At 43.8% G+C, this 27,664-nt stretch overlaps 1 protein-coding gene across 17 annotated transcripts in view; it reads right to left on the bottom strand.

Moving 5' to 3' along the window:
• The window catches only part of tanc2a (tetratricopeptide repeat, ankyrin repeat and coiled-coil containing 2a), a 1,067,833-nt gene that overhangs the window by 71,581 nt on the left and 968,588 nt on the right, over positions 1-27,664 (bottom strand). For all 17 annotated transcript variants that reach the window (XM_038778854.1, XM_038778853.1, XM_038778860.1 and 14 more), the window contains 3 exons: positions 18,835-19,071; positions 13,807-13,992; positions 10,818-10,911 (listed from right to left, as the gene is read on the bottom strand). In XM_038778854.1, coding sequence (XP_038634782.1) covers positions 10,818-10,911; positions 13,807-13,992; positions 18,835-19,071 — 517 coding nt within the window. The remainder of the gene's footprint in view (positions 1-10,817; positions 10,912-13,806; positions 13,993-18,834; positions 19,072-27,664) is intronic.

Here is a 27,664-nt window from a genome sequence, read left to right as displayed (position 1 = left end):
GTGGGTCGCCATTTGGGACTATGTGGAGTTGAATGACATGGGGGAGGTTACAGCCGCCATGTTCTGGGAGGCACTCAAGACTGTTGTTAGAGGGGAGTTTATTTTGATTACCGTGCACAGGTAGAAGGTAGAGAGGGGGGAGGGGGAAAGGCTTGTGGATTAGATTTTGAGGGTGGACAGGAGATATTCCGAGGCACTGGAGACAGGGTTGTTGAAGGAGAGGCAGAGGCCCCAGTTGGAGTTTGGAATAGTTTCTATGGAGAAGGTGGTGGACAGTTGCGGAGGGCCAGTGTACGAGTATGGGGAAAAGGCGAGTAGGATGTTGGCAGATCAGTTGAGGGAATAGGTGGCGAGGGAGATTGGTAGAGTGAGGGATGATAAAGGTAAGATAGCGATGGACCCGGAGGGGGTAAATGGGGTGTTTGAAGCCTTTTATAGGAGGCTGTACGAGTCGGAGTCCCTGACCGGGGAGGAGGGGATGAGGTGGTTTCTGGATTGGTTGGACCTTCCCAAAGCTGAGGAGGGGCTGGTTCAGGGCCTGAGAGCCCCAATTAGGTTGAGGGAGGTGATGAATGGTACGAGGGCGATGCAAGCAGGGAAGGCCCTGGAGTCGGACGGGTTCCTGATAAGAGTTATATAAAAAGTTTGGGGCGGACTGGGGTCACTGCTGGTGTGGGCGTATAATGAAGGGAGGCAAGGAGGGGGGGGGGGGGGAACTCCCCCCTACATTGTCACATCTCCCTGATTCTAAAGAAAGATAAGGATCCGGAGCAGTGTGGGTCATACCGCTCAATATCGTTATTGAATGTAGATGTCAAGTTAATTGTGAAGGTGCTTGCATCGTGGATTGAGGACTGTGTGCCGGGGGTGATAGGCGAGCATCAGATGGGTTTTGTGAAGGGAAGGCAGTTGTTGGCGAATGTGCGGAGGTAGTGGTGGCAATGGACGTGGAGAAGGCTTTTGATAGGGTGGAGTGGGTGTATTTGTTGAGGTGCTGGGGCTGTTCAGGTTCGGACAGGAGTTTGTGGATTGGGTCCGGCTGCTATATAAAGGCGCTGTTGATGAATGCGGACGAACCAAGTGAGTTTGGGGTACTTTGGGCTACACCGTGCGACGAAGCCGTTGCTTTTTGCCTTGGCAATAGTGAGTTGCAATGGCGCTTAGTGCGTTGAGGGATTGGAGTGGAATTGAGCAGGGGGTGAACATAGGGTCTTGCTATGTGCAGATGACCTGTTATTACATATCACAGACTTGGTGGGCAGCATTGGTGTTATGGAGATTCTGGAGTAATTTGGCCGGTTTGCTGGATATAAATTGAATATGGGAAAGAGTGAGGTGTTCCTGATTAAAGCCACAGGGCTTGAAAGGAGACTAGGGAGGTTGCCGTTTAGGATGGTGGGGACGGGCTTCAGGTATTTGAGTATCGAGGTGGCGCAAGGTGGGCACGGCTGCATAAACTGAACTTGCTCAATTGGTAGAGTCTATGAAGGCGGATTTTAAGAGGTGGAACACATTGTCACTATTGCTAGCTGGACTGGTGCTGCCTAGGTTTCTGTTCATGTTTCAGAACCTCCTTATCTTTGTTCCCAAGTCGTTCTTTAGGGAAGTCAATGGGCTGATCTCTGGGTTTATTTATGTGGGCGGGTGCGGTGAGCCTTTTTGGATCAGTGGGTGGGGGGTTAGGGTGCTGGCACTGCCGAATATGATAAATGTTTTTTTTATAAATTTAGAGTACCCAAAAATTTTTTCGAATTAAGGGGCAATTTAGCATGGCCAATCCACCAACCCTGCATATCTTTGGGTTGTGGGGGTGAAACTCACGTGGACACAGGAAGAATGTGCAAACTCCACATGGACAGTGACCCAGGGCGGGATTCGAACCTGGGTCCTCAGTGCCGTAGGCAGCAATGCTAACCGTTGTGCCACCGTGCTGCCCTATGATAAATTATTATTGGGGGTGGACGGAGGCGGCGTCGTGTAGGGGAATGAGTTTGAGGGATTTGTTTTTGGCGCCTTTACCGTTTTTGCTGGCGAGCCCTGTGGTGGTGTTGGGCCTAAGGGTGTGAGAGGGCAGTGGAGGTTGCATTTGGAGCTGGAGGGTGCCTCGGTGTGGGCACCAATCTGCAACAACTATAGGCTTGCGCTGGCGGGGCCGGATGCGAGGTTTAGGGCATGGTAGCCAGACAGGGATTGAGCGCTTTGAGGACTTATTTATAGGGGGCACATTTGCGGGGCTGGAGGACCTGGAGGAGGTGTAGGAGTTGCCCAGTCCGAATGGCTTCGGTACCTGTAGGTTTGGAATTTCCACATTTTCTGGACGTGTCCAAGATTGAGGAGGTTCTGGCAGGGGTTTTCGGACGTGAGGTCCGAGGTGTTGGGTGATTCAGAGTCCAAAGATGGCGATATTTGGAGTGTCAGAAGATCCGGGAATCTAGGGGGTGAGAGAGGCCAATGTGTCCTTTGCCTCCTCTAGCCCAGAGATGGATTTTGTTAGGGTGGCAGGTCTCCGAGACACTGAAAGCAGGAGTGTGGGAGTGAACTGGCAGAATTCCTGAGGCTGAAGAAGGTCGAGTTCGCTCTGTAAGGGTTGGTAGAGAGGTTCACCTGGAGCTGGAAACTGTTCATTGATTTCTTTAAAGAGAATTGAGGAGTCAGCAAGGGGAGGGGGTAAGGAGGTTAAAATGGGGAAGACAGGATGTGACGGGATTTTGGTGTTGGGCTTGCGGTTGTTTATTCAGTTGATGTGTTGTTCTTCTGATATTTGGTGTATATATGTGAAAATGCCTCGAATAAAGATACAAAAAAAATACTACTTGATAAATTGCAGAAATTGAAATTAAACAAAGTAAAAACGAAAATACCAAGTTATTATGAGAATACAGTATAACTTGAAACTAGTTTTGGGGGAAATTATGGGTTACATAACAAAGTTCTTTTTCAAAGACAGTTTGTTATTTCTGCGCCAGTCATCAGAAGGAGATGCACTGAAAACCAATGTTTGGTCTGTCTACAGAAATTTATTTATAGAAGAAATTGTTGCGATTCTTTCTGTATTTAAAACTGGCGACTTTGTGAACAGTGCATCAAATCCATATAATCATCTGGTAAAACAGAAAAACTAAACAAACAAGAAATGCAGCACTCTTAAAAGTCCATCGCATTCCCTCCTTACCTGGTTACAAGACTAGTTGAAATCCATCAAAATAAGAGACTACTCATACACTCAAAAGCCAACACGTGTTTTGATGCTTACATAAAAAACCAAAAGCAGGATCAAGGAGGATTGCTTCGAGATTTTTGAACAGTAGTGAGACAGATGACAAGATAGAGGGAACTGGATGGGGCAGAGTGGCCATGGCAGTGTGGAGACAAAGTGAACGCACAAGTTAGCAGTGTGAAGGGCATATGTGATGACACAAGGTGGAAGCAAGTTACTCCATTTAAATTTTTGTTAATATAGATCCAACTTACTAATTTACTAAGTCAGTGTAGCCAGGTACAAAAAGATGCAGGAGAATTCTGCAATGAACCAACACGAAAGATGCGATATAAAACTACTGATTATACAGAAAGGAGCAGCCTGGAACTGGTGCTGAAACCACAGAACAAAAGGGGCCTGAGTGTAAGCGCAGACTAGTGGCCGGGAACCAATGTTTAGACTTGAAACATCCAGTTTAAAATATATTCAAATGGTTTGTTGTTCTGATGAAGTTTATATGATATGAAACAGCCTCCTATTCCTATCTTCTCTTTTCTAACTCCATAAATCATTCTGACAGTTTGGAGATAAGCAAAACTCTGGACATGCTTCCTGTAAACATGCACAAGTTGTGCTTTCTTGTGGGTCTCACTTGCAGAATTACTTCCAATATCGGGCTACTTCATACAGTACAGCAGAATAATAGTCAAAGTACTTGGGCAAGTTATTTCTTAGCTTTGTCCAGTGGCAATTTTACAGCTTTCAAGTAACATCAGTCTGCTTATTCCTCCATCTCGGAAAGCTTTTATTAATTTTTATTATTGCATCTGGTCATTTGAAACCTGTTGTGACTTATTTTTCCCACTCCTCCTGGATAAACTCATTCAGATTAACATATTTTATTGCTATTTAGCACTGCTATCCACTGATTACTGATGAAGTGAATGAATGCCTGGTCAATATAACTGCCCCTCATTTTACTCCTAACATGGCATTATGAATGAAAGAGGAAGAGAGTGGAACAATTATTCTCAAAAATGTATCGATAAAATGTCACTTTTAGATTCAAATTTTCTTTATCTCCCTAGCCTAAAAGTTCCAGTGTATACACAGTCTGACCCACAAGTGACTCCAGACCCACAGCAATGGTGTTGACTTTTAGTTGCCCTGGAAAATAGCCTCGCCAGAACTCAGTTGTGCCAAACCATCACACCGAACTGTCCTGAAAATTCAGACAGGTGTACCATTTAGCATTTACACAGGCATCGGAGTTGGACAAGACAAAGGCAGATCCAACCCAGTCCTCTTCACTAGCATTGGGGAACTTGTGCCAAAATTTGGCTATCCCACAGGCTAGTCAAGTAATATAGAACATAGAACAGTACAGACCCTTCAGCCCACGATGTTGTGCCGACCATTTATCCTAATCTAAGATCAACCTAACCTACACCCCTTCAATTAACTGCTGTCCATGTGCCTGCCTAAGAGTCGCTTAAATGTCCCTAATGACTCTGACTCCACCACCTCTGCTGGCAGTGCATTCCACACACCCACCACTCTCTGTGCACAGAACCTACCTCTGACATCTCCCCTATAACTTCCTCCAATCACCTTAAAATTATGTCCCCTCGTGACAGCCATTTCCATCCTGGTGAAAAATCTCTGGCTATCCACTCGATCCATGCCTCTCATCACCTTGTACACCTCTATCAATTCACCTCTCTGCCTTCTTCGCTCCAGTGGGAAAAGCTCTCGCTCCTTCAACCTTTCTTCATAAGACATGCCCTCCAGTCCAGGCAGCATCCTGGTAAATCTCCTCAGTACCCTCTCCAAATCATTCACATTCTTCCTATAATGAGGCGTGTCAGAACTGGACACAGTAATAGTCATACTCACAAAATTATACATTTCAGCTAATGTCCCAAACTTCTCCATCACCGTCCCCAAGCATTACGTGTCCCATAGGCCACTCACAAATTTCCCCTTTCAGGTACCGCACATGACCGGTAATGTGAAAAAGAAAATGAAAGGAACCATGCATTGAAACACACTGCAATTTTCTTTTTACAGGGATCACTGCAGGTGGGACATAAGAACATAAGAACTAGGAGCAGGAGTAGACCATCTGGCCCCTCGAGCCTGCTCCGCCATTCAATGAGATCATGGCTGATCTTTTGTGGACTCAGCTCCACTTTCCGGCCCGAACACCATAACCCTTAATCCCTTTTTTCTTCAAAAAACGATCTATCTTTACCTTAAAAACATTTAATGAAGGAGCCTCAACTGCTTCACTGGGCAAGGAATTCCATAGATTCACAACCCTTTGGGTGAAGAAGTTCCTCCTAAACTCAATCCTATATCTACTTCCCCTTATTTTGAGGCTATGCCCCCTAGTTCTGCTTGCACCCGCCAGTGGAAACAACCTGCCCGCATCTATCCTATCTATTCCCTTCATAATTTTAAATGTTTCAATAAGATCCCCCCTCATCCTTCTAAATTCCAACGAGTACAGTCGCAGTCTACTCAACCTCTCCTCGTAATCCAACCCCTTCAGCTCAGGGATTGACCTCGTGAATCTCCTCTGCACACCCTCCAGTGCCAGTACGTCCTTTCTCAAGTAAGGAGACCAAAACTGAACACAATACTCCAGGTGTGGCCTCACTAACACCTTATACAATTGCAGCATAACCTCCCTAGTCTTAAACTCCATCCCTCTAGCAATGAAGGACAAAATTCCATTTGCCTTCTTAATCACCTGTTGCACCTGTAAACCAACTTTCTGTGACTCATGCACAAGCACACCCAGGTCTCTCTGAACAGCAGCATGCTTTAATATTTTATTGTTTAAATAATAATCCCATTTGCTGTTATTCCTACCAAAATGGATAACCTCACATTTGTCAACATTGTATTCCATTTGCCAGACCCTAGCCCATTCACTTAACCTATCCAAATCCCTCTGCAGACTTCCAGTATCCTCTGCACTTTTCGCTTTACCACTCATCTTAGTGTCATCTGCAAACTTGGACACATTGCCCTTGGTCCCCAACTCCAAATCATCTATGTAGATTGTGACACCAGAGGTGGAGACACATCAGTATGCATTCAGGAGTGTGGGGGCCTGGGAGTACTCAATATTGACTCTGGGCCCTATGAAGTCTTATTGCATCAAATAAAACATGAGGAAGGAAACCACTTGCTGATTATCACCTACTGCCATCCCTCAGCTGATGAATCTGTTCTCCTCCATGTTGAACATCACTTGGAAGAAGTACCAAAGGCAGCATAGGTATATAATGTAGTCTGAGTGAAGACTTCAATGTCCATCACCAAGAGTGGTTCAGTAGGACCACTACTGACTGAATTGGTCGAGTCCTGAAAGGCATATCGGCAGACTGGATCTACAGCAGGTGTTGAAATAACCAACACAATGAAGAAACCTACTTGCCCTCAAAAAACTACCTGTTGCAGATGTACCTGTCCATCACAGTATTGGTAGGTGTGACCACGGCACAGACCTTGTGAAGACAAAGTCCCATCTTCATACTGAGGAAACCCCCCTTAATGCTGGGTGGTACTTATATTGTGCATACAGAGGAGCAGAATTGCATTTCACTACAATCTACAGCTGCATATCCTGGTCTATCCCATATTCTACCATTACAGAAAGCCAGGTGATCAACCCTTGTTCAATTTAGGAGAGGATGCCGCGTGTAGCACCAGGCATACCGAAAAATGAAATGCCAACCTAGTGAAGTCACAAAACAAAACTACACATAGCAAGATCTGTACAACATTCAGAGTTGGGTTGAGATGTGGCAAGTACTGTTCAAATGATCATCTACAACACTTAACTGGATCAGCCAAATAGATAGTGGGCAAGATTCTCTGGCCTCCTTGCCGTGTGTTTCTCGGTGGTGGGGGGTAGCCCGCCATTGGCCAGCAGTGGGATCTTCTTGTCCCACCGCTGTCAGTGGGATTTCCCATGGAATCCACCCTATGCCTCTGGGAAACCAGCAGCAGGGGTGCGACGTCGGCGGGAGCAGAAGATCCTGCCAGCGTGAAGAGCTGGAAGATCCAGTGTGATTACATAATCAGATCAATTATTTTATGCCGACTGACTTCCAAAGTCTGTCTCCCATCTAGAAGGCACATGTCAATAATGTGATGGCATACTTTCCATTTACCTGGATGAGTGGAGCTCCAGCAACACTCAAGAAGTCTGACACCATCAAGACAAAGAAGCCCAGCTTGATCAACACCCCATCCAATACCGTAAACCGTTACTCACTCCATCTTCGGTGCTTCATGGAGCAGTGGGTACGATACGTATGATAAACTACAGTACTCACAAAGACAGTTTCCAAACCAATCAACTCAGCACCTAGAAGAACAAGGGCACAGGTGCACGCGAACACCACCAACTCCAAGTCAAACACCATCCTGACTTGGAGCTTCATTGCTGTTCCTTCACTGGTGCTGGGTTAAAATCCACAATTCCCTCCCTAGCAGCACTGTGGATTTATCTACATCACATGGACTGCAGTGTCCCAGATGACCTCCTTCCAAGAGAAATTAGGATGGATCTTGCTAGAGATACTCACATTCCGTGAATTTAAAAAAATTTCCCTTTCACTTTTGCAATTACTGTACATTATAAAAAGAATACCCTGCCTGTGACAAGACATGGTCACATTGGAATGACTTATTTGTGAATTAAATTGAAGATGGGCCTCAGAATTCAACTGTAAATCCCTGTTTTATGTAACTCCTTATAAGAGTGGTTTCACTTAAAAGGGTTTATATGCATTCCATTTAAAGTGCAGCGTTCCGTTTTAACCGGTGCAAGCTGTGTGATGACATCATTGCGTGCCGATATGATGATGGACCGGTAACTCTGAGAGGAGAGTCTGGTTTGTGATCGTGTTGGTGCCATTCTGCCTTACTGTATATTTGAGGAACATTTTCTTTGCTGCATTTTCAGGCAGTCCCGCTGTACTCAACGAAACTTGATTTTTAAACTTTTTTTTATTGTACCCTGCACGAGTTGAGGAAATCTCTGGACATTTGTTTCAATTCTTACATTGATTTTTCTGGGCAAAAACTATCCTCAGGAACGCAACTCTGGCTTGAACATTGGTTCATACGGGACAGCATGCTTCATTGGCAGGAGCTTTGCTTAAAATCGAGATTTACAAGAACACAACCACCACTTTAAGCGAGGACTCCCTTTATTCTTAACTGGCAATAAAGAGTCCCTCTCAAAGACAGATATGTAGATTTTAATTCCAAACAAAACTCTGAGCTACAGGCATGCTTTGAATGCTTACTGCTGTAGCCATCTCAGATGGCCACCTGCAAAGGACCATGGGAATTATGGCCAACCCAGGACTCAGACAGACTCAGAGCGTGTGTGTATTTGCAACCCAGATAGCTAGATGCGATTGAAACCCCCACTCGTTTGCATTCTAATGGCCCATTTCCCCAGAACAATAGGACTGCACTCAAGAAACCGATACAGCCACAGACTGATTGGCGCCACTCCCTTTACTCAGGGAGCCCAAACAGCCAAGGTCAATGACCGCTAAGGACACGCCCAGCCATCAAGGCACCCGCCCGTTTATTGGCCAAAATCGAAGGCAGAGATCGAAGCCTGTCGAATTACTGGGTCCAAGTTAAGGATCGCCCCAAAGAGCTCAAAATCCCAGAGTGTTAAGAAGAGACACAGGCATGTGCTCGGTCTCTCTTGGATCCGGCTTATGCCAACCCAAGTGCAGCATAACGACCAGACAGACATGTTTAAGACCAACGATCACTACCAGACGGATGAGCCCAGCAGAAACAGAGCCACTTCTTTCACCCAGCCACGCAAGATCCGGACAAAGGCCTTGTCCATCTGCATAGAGCCGGTTGCCCTGAAGTTAAGTATAGGTTATTGTAGTTGTTAGGTGTAATTTAACTTGTCGTGTTTTGTGTTGCATGTCGAAGTAATCCTTGTGTGTAAATGAACTTGAACTGACTAACTGGTTGTGTGGTCCTTTGATCAATATCCGGTAAAGCCTTGTGGTGGTATAATTTGATACATAGAATCATAGAATTTACAATGCAGAAGGAGGCCATTCAGCCCATCGAGTCTGCATCGGAAAGAGCACCCTACCCAAGCCCACACCCTATCCCCTTAACCCAGTTACCCCACCCAACACGAAGGGCAATTTTGAACACTAAGGACAATTTAGCATGGCCAATCCACCTAACCTGCACATCTTTGGACTTGGATACCTTGCGACTCTAAAGAACATTATTGGTGACTCTGGTGGCGATTGGCAACACTGTGTCATGTGTTTATTTAATTTAATATTGCTGCTGTGTATATAGTTTGGCTACCATCATCGGCTGCTTCTGGTAAAGTAAGCCTTTCACAAATTAATTTTATCTTTTCTAAAAAAATGTAATGTTCCCTCAGGACCTCAAGTAGCATAATTTAGAAGAGTCCAACTATACACTGACTTCGATAAAAATATATTTTCTCAATTTGATCAGTTGCATCGAGAATAAAAACGTCTCGCATCATTTGACACAATGAAGTAAAACTGCAGGTAGCATGATTTGAAGGCTACTCATGCATGAACTTTTGAGATTAGAGCTTTACTGACTAAGTGCATTTGATTAACAGATGAAAGATTTATGGCAATTAGTCATCCTTAATCAAATTGAATTTACTGCTGCTGAGCGTAAATTTCAATGTTGAGAACACTTAAGAGAAACTGAACAGAAACACCAATTGTTGTGTGATAAATGTAAGAAATCATATTTTATATTTGTTGCAGTAATCTTATTCAATTGGGTTTAAGATGTATACAGCCAGTATGTGGGCTAATGCTGTGATTAAGGGGTCACAAAAGTGAGGCAATCGTTGATTTTGCATGGGGAGCATTCTGCTGATAGATTTGAGAAGCATTTACTTGTTTACAGGTAGGTAGCTAATAGAATATTATTTTGGTTTTATTACTCGAGGTCCCTGGGGTGTAGATAATTTATAAGAGAGAGATACTGGGCATGGTTTAATGGCCTCGTCGCGCCCAATTTGCAACAAAGAAATAACTTTACAGATAATGTGATTCATTCTGTGTTCAAATTAGTTTGTTTTGACATAAAATATACCTATTGGTCAGTGTCATCACTCCTATGCTGCAGTCACCTTTCCTCATGGTTTTACAAATTGCAAATAGTTGGGCTCTCATCCAGGATCCTAACATGCCTGTAGCATTCAGAGCATAAATGTCTCATCCTATGTTGAATCCAGACGCAGAAGCCTGGAATTTGTGTATTTACTACAGAAACATAGTTTCAGTTTTCTACCACAAATACACTCCAGTGTAGATAGGACCTACTGCATCCAATAGAAGTGCTGACACAGGCTTTAGCTCTGACACTTACTAACAATTATGCTATAGTCAGAAAGTTGAAATTTGGCATTAGTAGTCATGTTATCTATAAATTATGTTAAAGTTTTAACATTGATGTAGGTTTACTACATAAGAGTACCATCACCAGATCAATCCCAGGACCAGCATATAGACATGTTGCAAGATACTCATTTATTTGTGCCTATAATTACCTGTTTCTCCCCAAAGTGTATCAAAACTGTTAATCTGCGCTCGTTCCACTTCTTCCTCATCCTTTTCTGGTAGATCCAAGAGATATGACACAATCTGAAATAAAATGCAAAACACTGTAAAAAGAATGAGATCAGTAAAATAAAGTAATTTGCTCCTGATTTGATCCACCTCTCCAAGGAATCACAGAATGATACTGCACTGACCAAAGTTATTCAGCCCATCATGTCTGTTTCCACTCTTTGGTGGAACTATCCAATTAGTCCTCCTCCCCTCCTCTGTCCTCATAGCTCTGTAAATGTTCAAGTGGTTATGCCAAGTTTTTTTGAATGTTATTATTGAATTTGTTTCCGCAACCCTTTCAGATAGCACATTCCAGATGACAACAACTTGCTGTGTAAAGAAAGTGGTAATTTTGCCACACACCTTAAATCTGTGTCATTTTGTTTACTGACATTCTGTCATTGGAAAAAGTTCTCTCTCATTTACTCAATCAAAACTATTCATAATTTTAAATACCTCAAGCAAATCCCTCCTTACCCCTTTCTGCTCCAAGGACTGTTCTGCACCCCTTTCAAAGTGTACCATTTAGTTTATTTCACTTCTCCTCAATCCTCGGTCAAATATTTATCACTTCACACGTCTCTGCATTAAATGTCACCTGCCATTTGTCCACCCATTTCACCAGTGTTTGTGTCGGCCTCATTGTTTACAGTATTTTTGAGGTTTATGTACTGCAAACTTTGAAATGATGTCCTGTATACCCTGGTCCAGGTCATTAATGTATCATCAAAATAAGCAGTGCCGCTGACACGGACCCATAGGAAACATCACTGTAAATTTCCCTCCAGGCGGAATTGAAAGATAACCGTTCACCACAATTGTTTGCTAAATATTTCCAGCACCTGCAGTATTGTGCTCTTAATTTAACTTCTGGGTTTATCTCACTCCCCTTTTTTGAACAGGAGTGTAACATGTAAAATCATCTAGCCCTGACACCATTCCCACATCTAAGGAGAAATGGAAGATCATGCCCAGAGCCTCTGCAATTTCCACTCTTACTTCTCTCATCAACCAAGGGTGTATCCATCTGGACCATAGGTGGACTACCAATGAACAGTATCCAGTATTGCTAGTACTTCTTCCTTTACTGCTACATTGGCAGCATCATGAGGAGCTGGTTTAGCATAGTGGGCTAAACAGCTGGCTTGTAATGCAGAACAATGCCAGCAGCGGGGGTTCAATTCCCGTACCGGCCTCCCCGAACAGACGCAGGAATATGGCAACTAGGGGCTTTTCACAGTAACTTCATTAAAGCCTACTTGCGACAATAAACGATTATTATCTTCATCTCTAGTGAAGACAGATGCAAAGTACACATTCAGTATCTCCTCAGCTCTGCCCTCTGCCTCCACAGGAATATCTCATTTTTGGATCTCTAATCTGTTGGATGCTAACTACCTTTGACCATTCTTATTTTAATATGCTTATAAAAAGTTTTTTGGTTCTGTTTTTTGTTAGCTGGCAATCAATTTTCATGATTGCTTATTTAGATCTCTATTTTCTACTTGGTTTGATTCTTGATAGAAGCCTTACACTTGTCATAAGCCTATTGTCTAATTTTATGTCTCTATATCATTTGTCATCCAAGAAGTTCAATCATTGGATATCCTTCCTTTCCTCCTCTTGGGAATATTTATATTTGTCTCCGAATTGTCTCCTTTTTAAAGGCCTCCCATTGTTCAATGACTGTTTCGCCTAGCATTTTTTGATTTCAATCCACCGGGGCTAGATCCCTTTTCAACTTACTAATGTTGTCCCTCCTGCAGCAGAGAATTTCTCTGCTCTATTGTTCCTGGTCGACTTCAATTATTCTAATATGGCATTCCAGTGCCAAAACTGTCGCAGAGCTGATGCAGAGAACTGGCTAAAGTTTTAATTCTGAACAGCATAAGATAGGCTGGAAGCATTCAACGACTGAAATATTCTTGAATGTTTTTACAACTCACCAAGTTCTTAAGGTCTACAAACATTGGTCAGAAAGCTTATCTGTAAGGTCTCGCCCTCTGTGCGCAGATTGGTAGGCACCTCCCCACAATGTGGGCAATAATAGTTTTAAATGTGCTCAGAACTCTAACTCCTGTTTATTAGGAAAATAGGAACAGGAGTAGGCAATTCAGCCCCTCGAGCCTGTCCCCATCGTTTAATGAGATCATGGCTGATCTGTGGCCTAACTCCATATACCTGACTTTGACCCATATCCCTTAATATCTTTGCTTAACAAAACTCTTTCTATCTCAGATTTAACATTAACAACTCTTCTAACTTCAACTATTCTTTGCAGGAGAGAGTTCCAAACCTCTAGCACACTTTGAATGAAGAAGTGCTTCCTAACATCTCTCCAGAATGGTCTAGCCCTAATGTTTGGACAATGGCCCCTAGTTTTAGCATCTCCAGCCAGTGGAAGGATTTCACCTTTATCTACCCTGTCTTTCCCTGTTAATATCTTGAATACTTGGATAAGATCAGCGCATAACCTTCTAAATTCTAGTGAAAATAGGCCTAATTTGTGTAATCTCTCTTTGTAACGTAACCTTTGTAGGTCAAAGTATAACTTTTGTAAACCTACATTGCACTCCCTCCAAGGCCAAAATATCCTTCCTAAGGTGTGGTGCCCAGAACTGCTCACAGTACTCCATGTGGGGTCTAGCCAGGGTTTTGTATAGCTGCAGCATACCCCATGTGTGTTTATACTCCCATCCTCTAGATACGAAGACCAACATTCCATTAGCCTTTATGATTATTTTCTGCACTTGTTCGTGGCACTTTAAGGATCAATGCATCTGAACTCATTCCGAGTCTCTTTGGACATCCACTGTACTTAACCTCTTTCCATTTAGAAAGTGCTCTGCTCTATCCTTTTTTGGTCCAATCCATTGCACTATCCTACATTGTAAAACAACTTGAAAATCTATCAAACGCATTACGCACCTCAGTATATCCCATGCTTGCCGCAGCAATAAGTGCCTGTTGAACTGCATGGCTCTTCTTAAACACCCCTTGCTGCTGTCCTGTCAGTGTCCAATCAGCCTGGATCAGGAATTTAACCACTTCCAAGTGGCCTCTCAATGCTGCATGGACCAGAGCACACTGTCCATTCTTATCCAGATGGTCCACCTTTGAGGATGAATAGTTAGTCAGCTCAAACATGAATCTTCGAGCTACTTTAAGTAATGCATTAGAAAGATTTAACTAAAGACTTGTATTTCCTTTAAAATGCAAATTGCATCAGTCCCAGTCCATTACTCACAAGATCTCAAGTAAAGGGGAATGAGCCAAAGCAAAGAAAATAAGGGAAATGTCTGGGCAATAGTGACCATAACATTACATGCTTTAAGGTAATAATTGCGAAGGACATAAGTATGCCAGACATGTGTAAAATATTGGGTAAAAGTTGATTTTGAGGGGCTGAGAAGATAAAATGGAAAACAATATTGGCCAACCATTATGTAGAACAGCAATGGGAAACATTTCAAACAGTGTTCAATCGAGCATGGGGAAAAATATGCTCTGCAAAAAGCAAGAGCAGGCTAAACACTAATGGGTCACCATGCAAGCATAAGGACAGAGGAAATAAATTGAGGATAATGAAGGAGACATACACCAAGTACATGGCAGCAGGGGTAGAACATGACAGGGAGAATACAAAGAGATAAGAAGAGAAATGCAAATTGGAAGGGCAAAGATAAATTATGAAATTAACTTCACAAGAAACATAAATCAAAATACAAAAATATTGTAAAGAGACAAAGAAAAAAGGAAAGTCACAAAATTGATAATTGGGACACTTATTGATGGACTTGGTAATATCACAGGCAACACTACTGAAATATCAGAAATACTGAAGAATTACTGTGATTCAGAATTTGCTGGAAAAAAGGGCAGATGGACATGACATTGGATAATGAGATTAGAAATGAGGTCACTGCATTTAAAATAAAAAGGTAAAATATTAAATAAACTAATAAAAATTAAAGAGGATAAAACCGCTGCTCGGAAGGGTTACATCCATGCGCTTTAATATAATCTAGAAAAGAGACATTATCATATAATTTTTAATAATTCCTTGGAAAATATGTAGTGCTACAAGATTAGAGGAAGGGAGAAAGGTGGTACATGCTCAGCGAACTATAGACCAGTAGCTTAATCTGTTCAAGGAACAGTGTCGATATGTATGTCCCTGTCAGGCAGTGAAGAGATGGTCGAGTGAGGGAACCATGGTTGACAAGAGAGGTTGAATGTCTTGTTAAGAGGAAGAAGGAGACTTATGTAAGGCTGAGGAAACAAGGTTCAGACAGGGCACTGGAGGGATACAAGATAACCAGGAGGAAACTGAAGAAAGGGATTAGGAGAGCTAAGAGTGGGCATGATAAATCTTTGGCGGGTAGGATCAAGGAAAACCCCAAGGCCTTTTACACATATGTGAGAAATATGAGAATGACTAGAGCGAGGGTAGATCCGATCAAGGACAGTAGCGGGAGATTGTGTATTGAGTCTGAAGAGATAGGAGAGGTCTTGAACAAGTACATTTCTTCAGTATTTACGAATGAGAGGGGCCATATTGTTTGAGAAGACAGTGTGAAACAGACTGGTAAGCTCGAGGAGATACTTGTTAGGAAGGAAGATGTGTTGGGTATTTTGAAAAACTTGAGGATAGACAAGTCCCCCGGGCCTTACGGGATATATCCAAGGATTCTATGGGAAGCAAGATATAAATTGCAGAGCCGTTGGCAATGATCTTTTCATCCTCACTGTCAACAGGGGTGGTACCAGGGGATTGGAGAGTGGCGAATGTTGTGCACCTGTTCAAAAAAGGGAATAGGGATAACCCTGGGAATTACAGGCCAGTTAGTCTTACTTCGGTGGTAGGCAAAGTAATGGAAAGGGTACTGAGGGATAAGATTTAAGAGCATCTGGAAAGACACTGCTTGATTAGGGATAGTCAGCGCTGATTTGTGAGGGGTAGGTCTTGCCTCACAAGTCTTATTGAATTCTTTGAGGAGGTGACCAAACATGTGGATAAAGGTAAAGCAGTGGATGCAGTGTACATGGATTTTAGTAAGGCATTTGATAAGGTTCCCCATGGTAGGCTTATGTAGAAAGTAAGGAGGCATGGGATAGTGGGAAATTTGGCCAGTTGGATAACGAACTGGCTAACCAATAGAAGTCACAGAGTGATGGCGGATGGCAAATATTCAGCCTGGAGCCCAGTTACCAGTGGTGCACTGCAGAGATCAGTTCTGCGTCCTCTGCTGTTTGTGATTTTCATTAATGACTTGGATGAGGGAGTTGAAGGGTGAGTCAGTAAATTTGCAGACGATACGAAGATTGGTGGAGTTGTGGATAATGAGGAGGGCTGTTGTCGGCTGCAAAGAGACATAGATAGGATGCAGAGCTAGGCTGAGAAGTGGCAGATGGAGTTTAACCCTGAAAAGTGTGAGGTTGTCCATTTTGGAAGGACAAATATGAATGCGGAATACAGCGTTAATGGTAGGGTTCTTGGCAATGTGGATGAGGAGAGAGATCTTGGGGTCTATGTTCATCGATCTTTGAAAGTTGCCACTAAAGTGGATAGAGCTGTGAAGAAGGCCATTGGTGTGCTAGCGTTCATTAGCAGAGGGATTGAATTTAAGAGCCGTGAGGTGATGATGCAGCTGTACAAAACCTTGATACGGCCACATTTTGGAGTAGTGTGTGCAGTTCTGGTCGCCACATTTTAGGAAGGATGTGGAAGCTTTGGAAAAGGTGCAAAGGAGATTTACCAGGATGTTGCCTGGAATGGAGAGTAGGTCATACGAGGAAAGGTTGTGGGTGCTAGGCCTTTTCTCATTAGAACGGAGAAGGATGAGGGGCGACTTGATAGAGGTTTATAAGATGATCAGGGGAATAGATAGAGTACACAGTCAGAGACTTTTTCCCCGGGTGGGACAAACCATTACAAGGGGACATAAATTTAAGGTGAATGGTGGAAGATATAGGGGGGATGTCAGAGGTAGGTTCTTTACCCAAAGAGTAGTGGGGGCATGGAATGCACTGCCTGTGGAAGTAGTTGAGTCGGAAAAATTAGGGTCCTTCAAGTGGCTATTGGATAGGGACATGGATTACGGTAGAATGATGGGGCATAGAGGTTTATAAGATGATCAGGGGAATAGATAGAGTAGACAGTCAGAGACTTTTTCCCCGGGTAGAACAAACCATTACAAGGGGACATAGGTGGAAGATATAGGGGGGATGTCAGAGGTAGGTTCTTTACCCAGAGAGTAGGGGGGGGGCATGGAATGCACTCCCTGTGGAAGTAGTTGAGTCGGAGACATTAGGGACCTTCAAGCGGCTATTAGATAGGTACATGGATTACGGTAGAATGATGGGGTGTAGATTAATTTGTTCTTAATGTAGGACAAAAGTTCGGCACAACATCGTGGGCTGAAGGGCCTGTTCTGTGCTGTATTTTTCTATGTTCTAACATTGGCAGTAGGAGAGGTTATGAAATCCCTGCTAAAGAAAAGAACAGAAGAACATCCAGAAACCAAATCTAATAATGAATAGTAAGCATGGATTTCAAAAGGAGATAATCTGGTCTTACTTACCTCACTGATTTTTTTGAAGATGTAACTGGAAGCAGACAAGGGTAATGTAGTAGATGTAATTTATCTAGATTTTCAAAAAGCCTTCGATAACGTACCGCATGATAGACTAATGAATAAGGTCAGAGAATGCGGGGTCAGGAGACAAGTAGCAGAATGACAGCTAGCTGGATCAAGCAGAGAGTGGAAGTAATGGGGAGCTATTCGAGGTGACAGAAGGTGCAAAGTGGTATTCCACAAGGGTGAGTACTGAGACCACTGTTGTTCACATTTATATCAATGAGTTAGTCTTTAGAATCATAAACTCAACTTTTGAATTTGCAGATAACACCAAATGTGAGGGGGCAGGGGGTTGGGTGGTGAAATTGTCAATAATGGGGACTACCAAAATTACAAGAAAATCTTAACAATCTTTTAGAATGCATATATAATTAGCAAATTAATTTATAAATGTGAGGTCTAACATTTTTGACAAGAAAAATAAGAAGGTTACACATTACTTACACAATAAGGATCTAAATGGTGTAAAGGAGCAAAGTGATCTAGGAGTACAAATTTACAAACCACTGAAAGTTGCAAAACAATTCAACAAGGCCAAACAAGAGCAAACCAAGCACTCGGGCTTATTTTTGGACGGGAGGAATTGAAAAGTAAATAAGTAATGTTAAACTAGTATGGAACCTTGGTTCGCCCACATCGGGATTATTGCATACAATTCTGAGAGGGTGTAAAAAGATTTAAATGGAGAATGTCAGATATGCAAGGGTGTAGACTTATCAGGAAAGGAGGAACAGACTGAGTTGCCTATCTCCTGCAAGGAGAAGATCAAGGGGTGACCAAATAGAGACCTTTAAAATTATAGAATGTGTTGATAGAGTAGACACAGATAAAATGTTTTCAGATGTAAACATTTCCTGTCGGAAAGAGCAAAACCATCTATATAAGATAGTCATCAAAAATTCAAATAGTGAATTCAGAAGAAACATGGACTGAGGAACTCGCTAATGCAGGGAGCGCTTGAAACAGATAATATAGGTGTAGTTAATGGGAGATAGATAAGCCTTAAGGAGAAGGAAATGGCAGGCGAGGAAAGGCAGAGGAAACTTGATTGGAGCATATATACTGGATCAACTGGTTGGGTTAAATGGCGTATTTCTGTGCGGTATATCCTCAGAACTGAGGGCTAAAGTCAAAAATGGAAGGGTCTGCAGCCCTCATGAAATCTTTATTTAAATCTCAATATCAACCATAAAAATTACATTTCTGAATAACAGAACAAAGGAGTGGAGCAACTAAAGGGTTAATTAATGAAATTTTACATGTTGTTTTATATAACAAATCAACATTTGACACTTAATAAATTTTGAAGACTTACCTTTGCACGTCTTTTGGAAAGTAGATGAACAACAGTGAGGTGTCCAGAAGCTGCTGCATAGCCCAAGGGCGTCAGCCCACTCTCTGAGCAAGCATCCACGTTTGCTCCAAATTCTAGCAGGAGTGCAACCATGTCTGAGTTACCAAGATGGGATTGGACGCACAATATTGGGGCATTGTTCAACACCTCTGTCCGGTAATTCACATTGGCACCACCCAAAATCAGTAAACGACTCACCTGGTTATTAGCAAGATTCTCAGTATTAGCATAGTCATATAAAGTAAAAACAGATCACACACAAAATCATAGGAAAAGGCCGACAGCATATCTGTAGTTACTGTACAATAGATGTTGTGGGCAGACAGGATCTATTTTTATCATTTCTATGTATTAAAGTTGGATAAGTCACCACTGATATTTTATTTAGTCAATCCTCTTCCCCAATAACTTTTGTTATATTTGTTGCTTAAGTAGTTACTGCCTTCGTCTCACTGTTACGGACGCCTGGTCAGCTCTCAACAGTGACTAAGAGACTGGACCAGAACCACAACTTTTTAAAGTTTTTAAGGTGGTGCGGGAAGATCGATTCATTCCACGAGCGATAATATAAGAAATAGGGCTTGGTTATATTATAAACAAACTTTATTACAACGAAAGAAATAAAAAATATTTTTAAAACTTTAACCTGAACAATAATAGATAACATGTAGTTTCTTAACCTTAACACACTAGTTCCTATTAAACAGTAATTTAAATGTTCATGAAGCTGTCATTCCACTTTCACAGAAAGGCAAAGGCGATACTTGCATTTACGAAGCAATTTTTCTTCTGTTAGGGAAATTCTTTTAGAACCCTTTTACAAAGCCTGCCTCAATGACAACTTGCAGGACCTCTCTCGGTCGCTTTCCAAAGCCTTCTCTCTGTACCTGTTCAAAATAGGATCTTTTCTCTCTCTCTCTGAGATCCGCCCAGCCCCTGAAACAAAGAATCTTTTCTGGGGTGCTCAGACATGAACCCATCAGTGTTATCTTGACTCTCTGATTTTCCAATCTCGTTTACATAAAAGAACCCAGCCATGCTGTTGATATGCAACTAACCTCCCATTGACAGACAAAGAGGTCAGACTCTGTAATGGATATGAACTGGTCATACAGGAGTGCCCTGAAGGACAATGGATCTCAAGTGATTCATCCTTGCTGAACAGGGCCATCCTGCGAATTCCCACTGATGAATTTAAGTCTGATTGGGACAAGGTAACTCATGCCTGGTGTGGGCATATCCCCCTGACTACATGCTAGCAGTTTTTCCCCCTCAATTTGTTTAACCCCTAAATTGCTGCTCGATCTTCGATCCCATTTCTGGACCCAATTTACTCATATTTCCCTCACGGCCTGTTCTGTGCTGTATTTTTCTATGTTCTATGTAACACTCACTATGTAGAAGTATCCCTTCAATATGTTCACAATTTTACTGAATAAGGACCTTCTCCACTGTGGCATTTTAATGTCATCTTAATTTCTGCATATCCATTGCATTGTGTAGAGCACCAAATAGGAACATATTTAATTTGTAAGGTCTTCCTTATTTTTCCTAATGTAGCTGATTGCCAACAAACAGATGTACAGACTATCATCTGGAAGGGAGGAATATTTGGAAGCATGCTCCTTCAGAATTTGTTAAAACTATTTTGGATGTATGCTCATGTTCTCCCCTTATGACTGACAGGAAAGACAGGAGCTATAGGGGCAAACAACTGAGGTGCTTACAGGTATTAGTAACCTAAATTATGAGGGAAGGCTTTGAAAGCTTTGTTTATTTTCCATGGAACTTTGAAACAACTCAGTTGACATTTTCATTACATTTTTTCTCATTCTTGGTTAAGTTATGAATTAAAATACTTGGTCCTCTGGAACCAGTGCCTTGAGATAGTTGTAGATTAATGGAAGCATGTATTAAAACTTCATAGGCAAGCCACAACATTCGTTAGGAAACAGCAAAGTGGCCCATGGAGAACAAAGGGCAGGATTCTCTGACAGCTGATGCCGGAATTGGGAAACATGATTGGGCGGAGAATCTCACATCAGCTGAAAATAGAAGATGGCATTGGCCGCCCGATAGATGCCATGTTCCGGTGCCACGACAGTAGCGTGAATGCATTCTATGCTGCACGTACAGTAAACACCGTTGGCATATCATTAACGGTTCCGTCCAATATTCTCTGGGGCTCCTGCTGTGCTACGCCTCTGCCAGGAGGAATTACTGTCGGCAAGGCTCACTTGTGGTTTTAAAAATCATGAAACAGGCGCAGTGGCTGCTGTGGGAGAGCGTGGAAGTGTGGCCTTGGGCTGCCAGCTCTGCCGTTGTGACTTGAACATTCCAAGTCCAGTCGCATGTGAAGTGTGGAACCAAAGGTTCTAGTTCCACAATTTATTTTGTGAATCATGGCGCATCTAGCACCATGCAAGTATGGGGGACGACACCCGCTCCCGGTGTCTGTCAAGGTTACGGTTGCCTTGAACCTTTTCACCACGTGGTCCTTCCAGGCGCCAAGTAGGCACTGGTCAGGGTACTCCCAGACCTCGGTGCACAGGTGCATCCACGCGCCCGATATGCCTGGTCGGCAGAACATATCAGCTTCACTCTGGGCGGAACCCACCAGGATGCCAGGGCAGCGGGGTTTACCGCCATCACTGGGATACCCCAGGTTAAGGGATGATCGACAAGATGCATGTCCCCCTAAGAGCATCGCCGCATGAAGGGATGGTCTTCACGAACCAAAAGGGGTTCCACTCGATGAACATGCAGCTGATGTGTGACCATAAGATGCACATCCCACATACACATCTGCACCCGATACCCGGGCAGTGTAAACGACCCCTTCATCCTGGCACACTCGACGGTCCCCGACACCTTTAAGTCGCACACCCGGGTGAGGGGTTGAGCTCCTGGGTGACAGGGATTATTCGCTACGGTCATGGCTGATGATACCTGTCTGGAGGACACACAGACGTGGAGACCCACTTTCACGACGCCATGCATCAGTGTCCTGAAGATGTGGTTCAGGTGTATGAACCTCGTCTGACGAGGACGATGTGGGGTATGGCCAGGATCGGCAGGGCATGGTGCCCAGGGCGCTCTAGTCGCCTCCACTTTTGCTGACTAAGGGGCCTGGCCGACAGCGGCATGAACATTCCATCCAACCCCCACAACCCCCCCGTGCCCCAGCCAACCACCCAATCCCTTGACCACCCTCCCTGCACCATGAACCATGTTCCCCCCCACCCATGGCCATCCTCCTTACACCAATGAACTGCCCCCCCACCACAATTCCTACCTGCCTCACTATGGGACGTGGGTTCTTCGTTGCCAATAACAGCAGGTCTGGTCCATGGGATGAAGGATGTTGACGACCCGTACTGTGATGAGCTCTGGTGTTCCACATCGTTTGCGTCTGACTCCTGCCCACGGTAGCACTTTCCACTGTCCACCAGGGTGATCCCTGCATGTGAGCTGGCCATTCCATCACCCAGTCCCATTGAACCCATGGGGTGGCAGAGGGAAGGACGGGGTGCGGCGGGTGGAGAGGGATGGGGGCGGTGCTGGGTACTGTGGCAATGCACGATGGCTGACCTGGGGGCCCTGGCCCGTACCCAGCTCCAACAGCCGCCCCCCTCTGCAGCCAGCCCAGCCTTCACACCCTTCTGACAGAGCACCGAGGCAGTTTGTGAACGGGTGTTTATTGTGAAGAGGTGAACATGTATCTTCAGGTTTATGCCCTAACCCCTAATGCCATCCTGTGTGCTGCACCCTTGAGCTCTGTATCTGTGAAAAGGGGTATAAATATATTTTCAGAGAATTTACAGTGCAGAAGGAGGCCATTCGACCCATCAAGTCTGCACCGGCCCTTGGAAAGAGCACCCTACCCCCTACCCAAGGTCAACACCTCCACCCTATCCCCTTGACTCAGTAACCCCACTAAGGGCAATTTTGGACACTAAGGGCAATTTATCATGGCCAATCCACCTAACCCGCACATCTTTGGACTGTGGGAGGAAACCGGAGCACCCGGAGGAAACCCACACACACACGGGGAGGATGTGCAGACTCCGCACAGACAATGACCCAAGCCGGAATCACCCCTGGGACCCTGGAGCTGTGAAGCGATTGTGCTATCCACAATGCTACCGTGCTGCCCTGTCAGCCTCTTAAGTGCCAATCCTGACCCAGCCAATTGGATACAATTTTTCATTGGAATTTCTCTATTTCTACATGGCACTGTTGCTAATCTGGACCTGTGCCACTTTGGGGGTAATAGAGTGCCACCCATTCAATCCCGGTATCAGCACTTTGTCTCTCAAACAGAGAATCCAAACCAAAATGTTTACCCATTCCTCATCTATTTGTCTACACAGGGATGACATAAATGTAAAATGTCAGAATTAACTGTTACAGTGAAGAAGTCTTTCAATTACTTTGTTGCACAGTTGCCACAAGGTTCAAATTGCTCAGGTTCCAGTAGCTTTATGGATTTCCCACCCTCACTATTGTATCTCTATATTATCCCCATGCCTCTGTTTCTGAAGTGGAGATGCCGGCGTTGGACTGGGGTGAGCACAGTAAGAAGTCTTACAACACCAGGTTAAAGTCCAACAGGTTTGTTTCAAACACGAGCTTTCGGAGCACGGCTCCTTCTTCAGGTGAATGGAAAGGCTTGTTCCAGAAATATTTATATAGACACAGTCAGAGATGCCCCGGAATGCGAGCACCTGCAGGCAATCAAATCATCAAAGATGCAGAGAGAGAGGTAACTCCAGGTTGAAGAGGTGTGAATTGTCCCAAGCCAGTTCAGTCGGTAGGCCTCTGCAAGTCCAGGCTTGTTGGTGGGGGCCGAATGTAATGCGACATGAATCCCAGATCCCGGTTGAGTCCGCATTCATGCGTGCGGAACTTAGCTATAAGTTTTTGCTCAGCAATTTTGCGTTGTCGCGTCTCCTGAAGGCCTCCTTGTAGAATGCTGACCCGGAGATCAGAGGCTGAATGTCCTTGACTGCTGAAGTGTTCCCCAACTGGAAGGGAACAGTCCTGCCTGTTGATAGTCGCACGATGCCCGTTTATTCGTTGTCGTGGAACTTAGCTATAAGTTTTTGCTCAGCAATTTTGCGTTGTCGCGTCTCCTGAAGGCCTCCTTGTAGAATGCTGACCCGGAGATCAGAGGCTGAATGTCCTTGACTGCTGAAGTGTTCCGACAACGAATAAACGGGCATCGTGCGACTATCAACAGGCAGGACTGTTCCCTTCCAGTTGGGGAACACTTCAGCAGTCAAGGACATTCAGCCTCTGATCTCCGGGTCAGCATTCTACAAGGAGGCCTTCAGGAGACGCGACAACGCAAAATTGCTGAGCAAAAACTTATAGCTAAGTTCCGCACGCATGAATGCGGACTCAACCGGGATCTGGGATTCATGTCGCATTACATTCGGCCCCCACCAACAAGCCTGGACTTGCAGAGGCCTACCGACTGAACTGGCTTGGGACAATTCACACCTCTTTAACCTGGAGTTACCTCTCTCTCTGCATCTTTGATGATTTGATTGCCTGCAGGTGCTCGCATTCCGGGGCATCTCTGACTGTGTCTATATAAACATTTCTGGAACAAGCCTTTCCATTCACCTGAAGAAGGAGCCGTGCTCCGAAAGCTCGTGTTTGAAACAAACCTGTTGGACTTTAACCTGGTGTTGTAAGACTTCTTACTCTGTTTCTGAAATCACTTGTCTACAGTCATGATGAGAGTGCAGTCCAGCTGATGTCAAATAATTCTTTATAACCACTACCCTGAGTATTCAAATCACATTTCCCCCATCATCTCCCATTACCAGTGAACTGCTTCACCCGTTAATTTCAGATGAGAATTAAAGAATGTCATCAGCACTGCTGCAGACTGGTTTCAGTGACTGTGGGACTGAAACCAATAATAAACTATTTGAGAAACAAATACCCTGCTGCACAACAACCCATGGAAATCTAGTCACTGAAGACTGATTAAAATGTCTGACTGCCTGCTCAACCTGGGGGTGGTTTTATAATCTGCTGCAGCTGAAAGCCAAAGATGCTTTCTGCTTCAGTGGCAATGATATTCATAGCCTGCATTAAAATCAAATACTTATGTGCCCTAACCAGAAGAATATGTTACAAAATATTCCATAGATGTGATGAAAAGATCACAGCCAGCAAGTCTGCAGCACATTGAAAACAGGTTTACATTTCACATAAGTTAAAGTTCCAAACCATCAGTCCTAGTGATTTGGTTAATGTGCAACACGACTTGTAGGAAAGATGGGCATTGAAAGATTGAAATAAATTGGAGGATAAATATTTTCCATTCAATATTTAGTACATTTTCACAGACAATTTCTGAAATCCATCTGTCATCAATCATTAGCCATAATCAGCAAAAATATAGCGTTCACAGTGCTGGGTGGGGGGAGAGTGAATGGGTAGGCTATAAAGTACACATCCGTGGTTCATGGATGCGGCTTCCCATATAAACCAGCAGTTGCTTCCATTCATGTATGATTTTGATGAAGTAAGTGTCTGAACCAGTGTGCAGATTAGAACTGGTCAGCACAGGTCTGAACCTTTTGGATTCATTGAGAGAGACAGGGTACTCCCTTTGGAGACATACAGTACCATTTCGATATGGTCCTGGGACACCCTTGGGAGGTGTCAGATACCATTTTGGAGAGGTAACCATTTCGGAGGGGCAAGCTACTTTTTGGAATTGTCAAAAGTAGGCATGATTGTGTGTAAAAAGTACATAAACTCATTGAAACTGTCGAAGCCGTCAAGGGATTTAACTCTGCTGGGTTTTAAATTTAAAAGAATGCATGTAATTTAAAAAAGAACAAAAACAATTCTTGCCTTTTCACTCTGTTGACGTATGCCTGAGGGCTAACGTTACAGGTATATATTGCATGACTGATGATATAACCTAAAATTATCATGGTGTGGTGCCTGTTCAGTGAGCAGTTTGATTGGCAGCTCTAAGTGGACATAGAATAGAGATTTGTGTTTTATATCAGATCATGTACTTAAGTGAAATGTTTGTTTTCATAAGATGAATTAAAAAAAATAAATAAATTGAAATGTCTTCAATGATAGTGTTATTTTTAAATCGTTACATCATCTTCATCCAAGAAAACCAGGAGGTAGATTTGTAATTGAGGCATGAGGGGTTCTGGAGCAAATTGTCATAGGGAGTGAAAAGGTATTAGAGGTGTTGCCAGGCTTAAAAGTAGACACGTCTCCAGGCGCCGGAATGTGGCAACTAGGGGCTTTTCACAGTAACTTCACTGAAGCCTACTTGTGACAATAAGCGATTTTCATTTCATTTCATGAATTGTGAGCCAGGAAGCTTTGGGAAGTGAAGGAGAAGATTGCAGGGGCTCTGAACAAAATGTTTAATTCCTCTCTGGCCGTGGGTAGGTTCCAGAGGACTGGAGAACAGTTAATGTAGTCCCACTATTTAAGAAAGGTTGTAGAGATAAGCCAGGGAACTACTGACTAGCAAGTCTCACGTCAGTGGTAGGGAACCTATTGGACAAACATCTGAAGGAGAGAATCTATCTTCACTTGGAGAGGCAAGGTTTGATCAGGAATAGTCAGCATGGCTTTGTCAGATGAGGGTAGTGCAGTTGATGTAGTTTAGAAGACCAATACAGCACAGGAACAGGCCCTTCGACCTTTCAAGCCTGCTCCGATCATGTGTCCTATCTCGACCAACCGCCTGTATTCTTGTATACCCTGTCTGTTCATGTCCCTATCCAGGTAAATCTTGAAGGTCGCTAACGTATGTGCCTCAACCACCTCACTTGGCAGTGCATTCCAGGCCACCACCACCCTCTGTGTAAAAATCTTCCTTCACATCTCCACTGAACCTTTTCCCCCTCACCTTGAACTTGTGCTCTCTTGTAATTGTCATTTCCATCCTGGGAAAAAGCCTCCAACTGTTCACCCTATCTATACCCCTAATAACTTTGTAAATTTCTATCAGGTCATCCCTCAGCCTCCATCTCTCTAGCAAGAACAATCCCAGTTTATTCAATCTCTCCCCCATCCCAGGCAACATCCTGGTAAACCTTTTCTGTACTTTCTCCAAAGCCTCCATTGTCCTGCTGTGCGGTGACCAGAATTGGACATAGTATTCCAAATGTGGCCTAACCAATGTTCCATATAATTGAAACATATTTCTTCATGCCTCTTGGGATATACCCAAGTCCCGCGAGGCAGTGGAATCTGAAGCATGCCAAAAAGGGTGTGACCAAACAGCGCCTAAGTAGGGTTTAAACCTACTTAGATGCACTTACCCAGGATCTGCCAGCCTCCTGGGATCTACCAGCCTTCTCAGCGAGACTGCAGCCAGAGAGCGTTCAGTACGGGCCCACAAACTCAGACCAGGCTGAACGGCATCCCGCCTTTGTGAGGTTTGGGGTGGAGGAGCCTGAAGAGGGGTACACCCCCAGGACCCCACAAGAGAGCTGTCCTCACTTGGGTGTGTGTGGAGTAGTGGATGTATGTGAGGGTGGCATTGTAAATGGGAGGGGGTATAGGAGGCCCACAAGCTCACTTAGAGATTGGGTCCCCTTTCAAAATAGCAGCCTAATCTTGAAGTTCAGCTCCACAGTGCTGAAAAAAATTCTAAATGTGAGTTAAACCAGTGAGAAACTCCCCAGTGCCCAAAAAAGTGGCTAAGTGCCGTTTGATAGCGGAGGGGAACTTACAAGCACCCACCATAAATGAACTGAGAAATGTTTCCATAAAATTCCGCTCTTAA

Source organism: Scyliorhinus canicula, chromosome 19 (genome assembly GCF_902713615.1).
Source record: "Scyliorhinus canicula chromosome 19, sScyCan1.1, whole genome shotgun sequence".
NCBI classification, from domain to species: domain Eukaryota; kingdom Metazoa; phylum Chordata; class Chondrichthyes; order Carcharhiniformes; family Scyliorhinidae; genus Scyliorhinus; species Scyliorhinus canicula.
The sequence above is the reverse complement of the archived record's forward strand: the minus strand, read 5'-3'. Positions and strand labels throughout refer to the sequence as shown.